The sequence below is a fragment of the Teleopsis dalmanni genome, chromosome 1 (genome assembly GCF_002237135.1).
Source record: "Teleopsis dalmanni isolate 2A chromosome 1, ASM223713v2, whole genome shotgun sequence".
Classification (NCBI taxonomy): Eukaryota; Metazoa; Arthropoda; class Insecta; order Diptera; family Diopsidae; genus Teleopsis; species Teleopsis dalmanni.
The window spans coordinates 229044286-229056802 of record NC_051846.1 but is presented as its reverse complement, the minus strand read 5'-3'; the positions used below and the strand labels follow the sequence as shown (position 1 = coordinate 229056802).

Here is a 12517-nt window from a genome sequence, read left to right as displayed (position 1 = left end):
TCCATATCCCTTGAGTCGTCCACGAATGTCGATATCGTCCAAAATATGTAAATTATGATAGCTTATAACCTTCATTTGGTCGTATTGAAAGAAACACTCTTAAACACTTTTAGTGTACTGTTCTTGAACGCTTTAGAACAGGGAACAGCTTAAAAACCCTGAAAAGTTTAAGAGAACTGGTCTTATTCATTAGAACAAGCTTCATTATATATAACACACATGCTTCTCAATTGAATGCAATTAGAGAACACCTCAGAGATCTTATACTTAATATTTTTAAAATAATATATACTCCGAAAACAAATTGGTTAACAAATTTTCTTTTCATATAAACAGGCGAGTTTTTCCACATCCTTTTGTACGCCGCAAGGGGTAAGTATTTATTTATGATTTATTTATTTAAGATATTTATTTTTATATATAGCTTAAATATTATTTTTATATAATTATTTATATTAAAAATATGTGAAGAGTCATCTTCACACATATACGATCAAAGTATCAATATAAGTATCGCGCATATCTAAAGAAAAATGTAAATAGTTTGCATAATAGCTTAAGATATTATTTTATAGATATTTTTTTATTAAATAAAGGGGCAAAGCAACTATTTAGTAATAAATTGTTTTCAAAAGCTTATACGTAATATATCTAATAACTTGAAAAATGGTTTTCTAAATAAATGTTTTTATTCCACAAAACACCAAAACGTAAACATGAGTTATGCCTTTCTAAAAAGAGTATATATCGTATAATACTAAAAGATCGCAGTCTGAAAATACCAATAAATTAATACATTCAGTTCAACTACTTAGAAAATAATTCTTTCAACATACAACTGACTGTTTGGCGTTACTTTAGTACTTTAGTATATTCTGGAAATGAAATATAGAGTATTCTGATGCTATTACTTCAAATAAAATATTTAAAAATACAAACTTTTTGAAAACATATAAAGAGCGGAATAATAATATAATAATTCTTTTTATAGGGTAACCGATTGTGTCCTGGAACGCCTACAGTGCAAGAGGTAAGTATCGGTATAAATATCACCAAATTTATATATTTAAAAGCATATATAAAAAAATTTTATTGATCAAGTACATTCTATCATAATGTATAAATCTTAATGATTATATATTTTTTTAAATATATTATACACGAAAAATAATATGTATATACATAATATATACATAATACTTATTATAACGTCCAACAGGTATTTAAAAATAATTCATGTATTAAAACCTATTTAAACATGTTAGACACTCTACATAAGTTAGAACTAGGTTAAGTTTGTTTTTCATTATTATTTTATCTATTTTTATGATTAAGAGCTAACCACTAGAGAATATTATACTAAAAAAGAAGCGAACTTAGAACAGTCTTGGAATTCCTCAAAATTATTAATAAACCATTTTATATTGTAAGTTATTTTGTTCATATATTCCATATAATTTTAATTTATAAAATTCAAGATACTGCTTTTTAATCCAATAAATTTTAATAGACTACTATATATAAATAATAGACTACCTATGTTACTTAAGAAAAATATATGTTGAACAAAAAGTATTAGTGTATGTGATCTATATGTAATAGCGATATAAATATTATTGCAATTCAATTATTGATTTGCTCATATTCAATATTAATATAAAAAATTACTTGTATATATGCAAAACTCAAGGAACTAAATATTACTTTTTTTACTTTAAACAGTGTAGTCCTAGGACTCCAGAAAATACGGGACGACCGGCAAGTATAGAAATGTTTAACAAATAGAATAGAAATGTTTAATATACATATATATATTTTTATATATTTATATGTTATATGTATTCATTGAATATAATATATATATTATAAAAATCAACGGCAATATCTGCTAAATTTTATTTTGTTTCGTTAAATCAAACAAAAATGATAGATTGAATGCTGAAGCTTGGTAGTTACAGTCCAACAAATTATATACAGACTATAAACTAAATAAATAAAAATTCGAATATTTTTAAAATCAATGATGATCATCACTGGGCAATACTTGAAATAATGTTGTGTAGTCAACCAAATTTTTGAACAACTTTAACGTCCAAAAAATAATTTCCTTACATTGGCAAATTAGTTAACGCTAATTTTGTTTAGAGTGTGTAATGATAACGAATATCGGCAAGTTGACATTTGGCAGTAACATTATTTTCTGTGTAACAAGTTATCGAAATGTACACATCAAAGAAATCACACAATTTTGTATTGACAAGCAAAACATGTTCTTACTTCCGGCGCAGTAGCTCCAAATGTCATGAAATATTGACAGAATACCAGTAATTGCGAAAAAAGTCTTTTTTACTTTATAACAGATCTTGGGTATCGCGAAAGTTTTTATATAATACCGAATTATGTATATGGCCTATAATAATAATGACATTATAAAATGATAAAATAAAAAACCTTTTTAATAATGCAAGTGTTTGAAAACATTTGGATACTAATACTACTAACGATAGTAGTTGTTTAATACTAACGATATTTTTTTTTGTTTTTAAATAGGTTGATAAAATATTTACTAGCACTCCCGTACCACAGTCCAGGGAGGTAAGTATTGAAATGAGTACCATCAAATGTGTAAACATATTCATCCTTGTTTTTATGAATTAGTAAAAATTTTAGTTCAAACATATGTATAAATGTGATATTATATATGGTATATTAATCGTATATATTAAGAGAAAATTTTAATAAAATGTAACATAAATTTTATATTCTCATATCAATTTAAATTAACAATATATTAGCAATAATATAAAAACTAGATAGATTTTATAATTTAAAAATTTTCGCACTGCAAGAAATTTATATATTATAATATAAATTATAATATAATTGTAATATAATTATAATATTATTGTATATATAATACACATAAAAATTATGCTTAAAAAATATTCATTTATCATATAAATACAATTGATTTTAGAAATCCATAGACTTTATTCATTTACATATTCTATAGCAAAATTATTTCAACACATCTCTTCTGTTGCATAATGTACTAAGAACTTTAAAGTAGTGCTCAAACCTCTTTCCCATGGGCCACCTATTGCAGTTTATAAGCGGATGCTAGTCTAAAGGTCACAAATAATTAGCTGTGGAAGCAGTTCGAAACATTTATTTGATTTATATCATTCAATCCAGATAGACATAATTTTTTTCTAATATATTTTACAACTGATTACTTTTCTGGTCACTTTTATTGATCTTTGCTGGTTCTTTTTAACTCAGAACTAGAAATATGCCTTCGTAATATGCTTAGCCATGATTGGTTTATAAATATATATCATATTTGGAGTTTCCTCTCATTATGCTTTATGTGTGTATATTGCGTTTAAAGTCATCAACTTATAATATAGTTGTATATTTATATATATAATATTAAATATATAAATTTATCTATATACATATATTCTATATATAATCTATAATCTATATATATAATTTTATACTCAAAAAGTTGATGCTATTATTCAAATATGGTCCACACTTTCTTTTGATATTTATATTTTTGATTTAGCAATCTTGTTAATAATTAGATATACATCAACTAGTCCAAAGGAACAACTTAATGTAATTAAGAAAAAATATAAAGATATAAGTAATTTCTTTATCAAATGCTACCCTTGTCTAAAAGTAATATATACTACATATTACGATAATAATAGTTATTAGTTAAGAATAATTGTTTTTATTTAAATATAATAATTGTTATTGTTAATAATATAAATTATCAGTAATTGTTTATAAATATAACATATTTTGAAAATAATTAATATTAATTATTAATTATTATTAATTTTAATTATTAATTATTATTAATATTAATTATTAATATGCATTAATAATAATTATTAATATTTATTAATAATAATTATTAATACTTAAAGAAATAAATTGTATTAATTATTATAAATGAATAATTTTAATTGTTATTAATAAACAATATTGATTGTTTGTAATTTGTAGTAAAAATTTTCGAGAATTAATAATATTAAGTTTTATTAATTTGGGATTATTATTGGTATTAATTGATAATATTATTTGTTATTAATAAGTATTATTATAAATTGCTACTAATAATTGTTATTAATTGTATTTACTATCAATTTACTATCAATTTTAAATTTTATAGAATAGACTACAAATTTGTGCAAAAAATAATATATAAACTTCAGTTATATTAATTACGAAATATTTGTTATATGCTCTTAAGAATTTATTTATTAATATTTTCTCTTAAGGGCACTCCTTCAAATCCTTCAACTCCAACATGTCCAAATGTATCGAGGGTAAGTTTATTTTAAATTTAAATATTTTCGTTCAAAAATTATAATAAAAGATTATTTAATGTTATGTAATAATTATTTATATATTGACTACTAAGTTATCAGAAAAAACAATATATAAACAAAAGCTTTTATTTTTTATTTTAAAGGAATTTTTCGCACCTCAGAGAGCACGTGCGAGTACACTTGATTGCAGTGTAATACCTGTAAGTATATTTCCTAGTTTTCCACCAATTAATTTGAAAATATATCAAAATAGTTTATACAATTATATAAAATATATATTAATATTTTCTTTAGCGGATAACTGGTAGAAACATAGAATTAAATTTCGTAAGTAAATCAAAATTATTTGAGTAAAATATATTTTAAGTTTTTTTAATATTTCAAAATCAATTTTCTTAGATAATATAAGTGTCTTTTGATATATAAATTCTTTCAAGAAAAATTTTTTTACATAGATAGAAAATTATGCTAGTTTAGGAACTAAATAGGTGTAAAAACTTGAAGTTCTTCTTATTCGTTATAATATGATATTTAGCTTAGCCGTTGCAGAGCACAGAGTGCAATAAAGGGAATAATACCTCTGTAATATAATGATTTCTCTTTGGCCTTAAAATACGCTTCAGTATAGGTGACGAGTTTTTCATCGGTATCAAATCTCCTTCCCCTATAGCAGTTTTATAGATCTGTGAAAAGGTATAATTTACAAAGAGCAAATCAAGCAAATACGATGGATCTGGAAGCAATCTCTTTACTTAAAACGATCATACAGATATCAGGCTTTATAATATTTTTTGCCAAAATCATACACCCGATCGCATATCATATACATACATCATATCGCATAATATACTATTAATTTTAATACGATCAGCTTTCAGTAAAATATTCTGAAACAGATCTGTAACCACAGACTAGGCAATAGCCGTCAATTAAATACATATTTTTATTAAGGGTACAAGATTATATACATTTAAGTTGTATAAGTAACTTTTAAATAAAATATGAATCATATAATAACAAGAATTCGCAACTTAACTTAACTCAATCGACAAAAAAGGTGGTTCTGTAAACTACGCGATCAGTCTTTTGAATACATAATTTGATTCAATGAAGGGTGATATTTGACGAACGTTCAATGATTATAGTATTTCTCAGTTGTTAATAGAGAAAATAAAAATTAGACAACTAATGATTTGTTATATATATATATTAAGAACACGCTTTTTATTGTGACCATATGTTCAAAATATCATTCAAGATAATTTGATATACAGAAATGATTTGATCAACAATAAAATTTTATGATTATCTCTGATAGATTTTGTAAGGAAATAACCTCACATAGATTCTTACTACTATCAATATTACAATATGGCTTAAAATACAAATCAACGTATCTAACTACTTTTATTTTAATAGCAATAAAATATATATTTTTTTCTCACTTTGCAGGAACTACCTCCTCGCCAAACCGGAAATGTAAGTTATTTACAAAAATTGTTCTGCACATATAAATAAGCGTATTTTAGATATATTTTCAATAAATAATTTCTTTCTTTTTGCTTTGAGCTAAAACTATAAGTGTTTCCCTAAAATATTCCTCATATAATATTTTTAATGTAAATTCATTTTACGACTTTAGCGGGACGCTCCATGTCCAAGGACATCAGCATCACAGCTACGGCATGTTATGCGAGTAAGTTGTAGTAAATCATATTTAAGTAATTTGAATATCATATATATCACATATTTCTCTACATTTTTAGATGCAGAGAGCTCGAAATATGCGTGAAAATAGTTGTCAACGCGTAAGTACAATTACTTTATCATTCTCACAAAACTGCAATTAAAATCACAAATACTAAAATAATACTGAATATAACAATTGATATCATTTCTAAGTGGTCTAAGTGCAAACTTCATTTTTAAGTAGACAAGTGCAATACCATCGTCATATTTCACAATTGTCGGTTTATTACTTTAATTCAATTTGAAAACTCAATCTTACTTGTAGAAGTCCATGAAAAGATTATTTGTGGAACCCTGCCAGTAACTTCATATTCTTTCCTGTAATATTGCAATTTCAAATCAATCTGGTACCCTTATGAATTTTATTCGATCAAATATTTTCACTACCTATACAGATATTAGAATAAAGGTTATAATATCATCATATTTCTGCTCACCTAGTTTTTTCTGTGCTTTGGACAAGTGGTTTGTGCTGATTTCGGCTCTTTTACTTTTTTGTATTATGGGTATTTTATAGCAGAATCCAAATCCTCATCGTCCATACAACTATGCATTTGCTTAAAGTTATGATTTCTGCTCCGTGATTTCTGATTTTTGAGATCTCATATGCAAAAATGTACTTGCTCATTGAAAGTTGTACGTTGACTCGCTTTTTGTAGGTTTTTTATGCCCCTTTGTGCAGGCTCTGTTCATATCGGCTATGTTACTAGATCATTAATAAGCAGTTTTTATTTGCACTTGCAATATCCAAACCCCTTTAATACTTTATCTAATCACACAATCAAATATTAGTGTTGAGAACAATCGCAGAAGAAAGAAAGACAGAATAGGATTCGTCAAAATAAAACCACAAACAACAATTTAAAATAATAAACAGAAAAAGTAATACTAAATTTTTTTTATATAGGGATCTCAGGGATCTCAAAGTATGTCTGTTGGGCCACGTCAATCTCAGTCGCAATTCTTAGCAGTGCCACGTCCCCCGGTAAGTAGTATTATATATCTATATACAAATACTGTTAACAACAATAGTATTTCTAACTAAATATTACAAAGCAATTAATGTCATTAATATGTGCAGTTAATAGTTACTCTCGCAGTTAATAGAGAGTAAAAGTACTCAGGTGCACGGTTGCCACTTGAAAATTTTTTTCTGTACCAAAATTGGGTTAAAAAGGTACCATTTCTGTAAAAAAAGGTCCAAAATATTTCTATTGTCTTTTTATAAGAAAATACAATTTATATAAAATGTACAAAGTATAAAACAATACAATATCCACAATAAAGTTGGGTCGCCGAAATTGTACCATTTTTTGAACATGAGTACCAGAGTATCAAACGGAAAAAAAAGTACCAATTTTGGTACTAAAGTACCATAAGTGGCAACCGTGCTCAGGTGCACTGACTCATATCAACTAGCCTCAACTAGCCTCAACATGTGCTGTGAGAGTTTTGCGATCAGTAAAAATTTTTCTCAGCAATTGAATACCTGCAGTTTTCAGAGTTGATGGGTTTGTATAACCAACCTTCATCATTTTTCAAAATAGTGCCTCCAGACCAGTACCTCATACTACGCACTGACTTACTGTGGATACAATGGTGTATTGCCAGTTATTTGTAGATTTGCAGTATGCATGATGCAACAATTTTGTTTGTTGTCGTATCCACATGAACCCCATCACTGAAGAAAATTTCTACAAAATCGTTCAGAGATTGTTAAACGATACAGATTGCAAGATGGTAAATCTGTCCCTAAAGATATGATAGTTTGGATGATAATGTTGTCAAATCAGAACTATAAAATGGATAACTCATTGTATATCACAATTGATTGCATACACTATTATACTCATTTAGAAGTTCTAATGTTGAATAACAAGTAAAAATCTCTGGATTCAGTTGTTTGTTGTGATTGTTTAACTACATAGACTCTTTGGAGGTTGCTATTATATAATTAATCACACCTCAAAACTAATGCTAATCAATTATATTATATTCGAAGAAACTTCTAACTGAAATTACCACTTACTTATTCTAAAACAAACATCAATGTAGCGAGTTGTTGTTTGTTTCCAAAGGCATCCATTGGTATTTTTAAGGACAGCTTAACTTCATTACAATATGTTTAAATAAAAGTTTTTTAAAATTGACTAATAGAAACAAATTCTGATCATTTGCCTAATGTTATAATTTAATTATTTTTAATTTGAATTAATTTTCTCACTTTTTTTTCAATTACAGCGCCGCAGATGGGGCATTCCTATACGAGAAAATCAGAACTGCGTAAGCAATTAATATTTTGTATAAAAATTCATATTATAGTACTGTACATTACATATAACACTAGTAAAATTAAACTAAATATTAGTAATTCATTAATTATAAGCATATTAAAGCCATGTTACTATTGTAAAAATATCAGCATCTTCATGATTTTTTCTTAAAGATGTGAATATTTATTTATTTTAAAATAGGATGGACCATCATGGATTAACACTTTGCCTATAGTAGAAGAGGTACGTACTAAAATAATATACATACATATAAATATTTTTCTGTGTAAAAAAACGTTTGATCAAAGTTGCTAGGATGCTGCGCAAAATTTGGAATTAAATACATAAATGAATTTAATAAAAATTGTAATAGGCATATATACAGTACATATGATTACTTTCATAGTTTAAATACTAAGTATATACTTAGTGTACAAACTTTAAGAAGTTGGGGTTATTTAGTTTTTTTTTAATTCATTTCTAAACAGAATAGAAAGGTATAAGAAATAAAATACATTTGTGCCGCTTCTAAATCAGCTACTTTTAATTCAGGAATTCTCCTGATGAAGGCAGAAGCGAATTTTCCGAAATACGTATAGAAATATAATAGAAATTGACGCTGGAAATAAAAATTAATATTCTTAAGAAAACAAAGCCGACTTTAAGGTCATATATGTTAACTTAAAGATATACCATTTTTTTAACTAAACATAGAGTTATAAAAATTAGTATCGTTCACATAGTAAACTGATAAAAGAATATTATCAGTAAAAAACCTGGTGAATATTTTTGTGGAGTGTATACAAAATATATAACCTAATTTGAGAGTTACTGAAATGAATAAGCATATTGAATAAATATAAATACATACTTTTACATAGTCTTAATAGCCATATCCTATTTTTAATCGAACTTTTATAGATCCAAGGCAACAGAATTATTTATTTTCTATTAAATTGCGTTCGAATATATTTTATTTTTTATTTTTGAATTATTACATCGAATTTTTTTTTTTATAATTTCAACTTTTATTTCGAAAGTTTATTTTAGTATTTGTTTGTATACTCGTATATTCTAATTTCTAGGAATAATTTATTTCAAATTATTTTAATTTAATTATTAAATACTTTCATACGCATAACTTAAAAAATATTGACAATATAATTTTCCATCTTAGGTTCAACATAATCAGACTACGGATGTAAGTTGAATAATTTATTAATCATGAGTTTTTTATAAGTAATACTTTGTATTACTTGTTGATTTCAATAATCAACAAGTAAGAAAACTAATAGTTATATATCATAATTTCGTTTTTCTTGTTTTTTGAAATTAGTGTTGTCCTGAAAGAGAAGAGGTGAGTGTTTTGAATTAATTTCTTATATTTATTGACATAACTTTTTGTTAACAAAATGTTCATTATATAAAGGCATATGTAAGACATTTTATTGAAAATAGTTTTTTTTTTTAAGTCAAAAAAATAGTTTTTATATAAATAAATACTATACATACAAATTTAAATATTAAAACAAAAAAACTATTTCTAAGAATAGAGTTCATTTACGCCTCAATTTAATAAACACAAAAAAAAAAAATATTCATTATATTATAAAAAAGATTTGTTTCCATTATTTTCAATTCTAAAACCCAAATCAGTTTTTATTAAGTATTAAGGTTGTATCACAATACTTGATTTACACCTCTCACTCAATTTTTATAAGCATAAAGTACTAACCGTTTATCATATACATCGAACTGTGACCAAAACGACCGGAAAAAATATTCAAAATATATTATCCTAATTAAATAAACACAAAACTGCACTTAAGTAATAGTTACTTTCATAACAATCCATAAAACATTTACTTTCATAACAATCCATCATTCTCCTGCCATGAGTCCATCATTATTTATACATTAAGACTGAAAAGTTTTCGGAAATTCTCATTTAAAATTCGCGCGCTGTATATTTTTCGATATTTTAAGTTTATGTAGTTTGGCAGCACTGTCCTTAATTACTATGCCAAAAATGAGCGCGATCTGTCAGACAGTTCGTTTACGGCAGCTGTTGAAACCAGTTCCCCTCAGTAGTGCGTTGCGAAATGTCTTCGACGGTCGTACGACCGTCCTGAAAGGCTTTGTACCACTCATAAACTTGAGTTTTCGATAAAACTGATTCCCCATAAGCCTTTTGTAGCATTCGCAACGATTCTGCACACGAAATTTCGTTCGAAACACAAAATTTGATGCAAACTCTTTGTCCAATATTTTTTTCCATTGTTTTTTTCGCAACGCACTACTGAGGTGAACTGGTTTCAACAGCTGCCGTAAACGAACTGTCTGACAGATCGCGCTCATTTTTGGCATAGTAATTAAGGACAGTGCTGCCAAACTACATAAACTTAAAATATCGAAAAATATACAGCGCGCGAATTTTAAATGAGAATTTCCGAAAACTTTTCGGTCTTAATGTACTTATCTGATATACTGTTTAGTCAATAATAACCATTAAACCAATTTCTTCTGTACTGGAAGACCATATGACAATTGCTTTTAACATTGTTATTCGGCAAATATCCCAGCGAAATACATTAACAATAAGCAATGGAACACCGTAGTACAGTAGAGATTACCAAATTCATAAAGATCTTTAAGTACTTTGGCATTTCACAAAATTTGACCAAAATACTTTCGACAATTTTATTTCCAACTTCTTAACTAAAACACTTACTTCGACTAGAGACTTAAACTGATCAGACCACCCCGTCATAAGTCAAACTTAAACTTTAGTTATCATTAGAACCCTTACTACTCTTTCTCTTTGCTCTTTCTCTTTTATCATGCAAGAACATTTCATCTTTAAACTATTTATTACTCTCTGTTATTTTCAGTCCAATTATAAATAGTAATGCCAAATATGGAATCGATGATCATTTCATTGTCTACATAACATAGCTTCTACGGTGTTTTCGGCACTTATACTTTCTGCAGCCGGTATGCCTTGTGCATGGCTGATCTAGCGAGTGATATTTGGGGAAAAACTTTCTCCAAAATTAAATTAAAATTATAAAAAATTTAATTTTAATAATTAATTTATTAATAAATTATAAAATTATCATGCTTTTGTAGTCAATATATACATTCCAATGTTGAAATTAGTGTATACTTTTGCATATGTTTAAGATTTATATAAATTACATATAACATAATATCATGCATTTTACACAAAATATAAAATTGAAGAAAAATTTTATTGTAATTTTAATAAAATAAAATTAATGATTTTAAAAAATTATATTTAAGGAAAAAATACGGGTATTACTTATGTTATTGGCACTATACATTACTATTTCATATTACTTTCCAACTACCATATATCATTTTAACAGTAGTTTTTCTAACAAAGATGATCGGAAAACGATAACTTTCTAACTCTAGTTATTATTAGGAAAACTATTGCAAAAATAATAACTAATAACTAAATAATAATTAACAATATTATGTATAAATAATTTTGTTTTATGTATTTCTTTATTAATTAATTTATGTTTTCAATATTTTAGATGTTTGACTCTTGCTAGGGTAATACGAGACGTCAATCAATTATCCATTGATTGATGACTTATATGAATCGGTAATGAATACTATATATTTGAAAAAGAGTTGGTCATTGGAACGGAGGGTTCACGCAATGAATAGAATTCCGAAACGAATTTCTTTAGATGACACTAAAATCAAATAGTATGTATACCATGTTATGACGTCATTTCAAAAATTATCTTAATTTATATTTTTTTGTTTTTTCAGGGGATGCGAATGGATTAACAGATTACTTTCATACTTAAGGAAATGGAATACTGATATTTTTGAAAACGTTTTATTTATTAATATATTTCATAAAAATACTTATATATACAAACTCAATAAAATATAAACAAAAACTATTTAAATTTTTTTTTATTTGCTTAATAAGTTTCAAGATTTGCAAAGTAAGGGTGTTTTATATTTGTGACAATTATCTGCTATTGAAAAAATTCATATATATATATCAATTAATTTTTTTGAAAATTTTTAAAGATAGTTTATTGAATAAAAATTTTTTAAATATGACACTGATATTTCTTTGCTGATACTATTATTAGATAATTT

The 12517-nt window shown here is 25.8% G+C and overlaps 1 protein-coding gene across 1 annotated transcript in view; it reads left to right on the top strand.

The window, feature by feature from the left end:
* Positions 1-12281, top strand: part of LOC119667616 — a 17251-nt gene extending 4970 nt beyond the window's left edge. Inside the window, exons 2-18 of the mRNA XM_038076919.1 lie at positions 337-372; positions 992-1030; positions 1723-1758; positions 2551-2595; positions 4296-4343; positions 4490-4546; positions 4641-4673; positions 5799-5825; positions 5989-6042; positions 6113-6154; positions 7003-7080; positions 8337-8378; positions 8570-8611; positions 9546-9569; positions 9705-9725; positions 11932-12109; positions 12176-12281. Coding sequence (XP_037932847.1) covers positions 337-372; positions 992-1030; positions 1723-1758; positions 2551-2595; positions 4296-4343; positions 4490-4546; positions 4641-4673; positions 5799-5825; positions 5989-6042; positions 6113-6154; positions 7003-7080; positions 8337-8378; positions 8570-8611; positions 9546-9569; positions 9705-9725; positions 11932-11949 — 642 coding nt within the window. The 3' untranslated portion in view covers positions 11950-12109; positions 12176-12281. The remainder of the gene's footprint in view (positions 1-336; positions 373-991; positions 1031-1722; positions 1759-2550; positions 2596-4295; positions 4344-4489; positions 4547-4640; positions 4674-5798; positions 5826-5988; positions 6043-6112; positions 6155-7002; positions 7081-8336; positions 8379-8569; positions 8612-9545; positions 9570-9704; positions 9726-11931; positions 12110-12175) is intronic.
* The last annotated feature ends 236 nt before the right edge of the window (positions 12282-12517 follow it).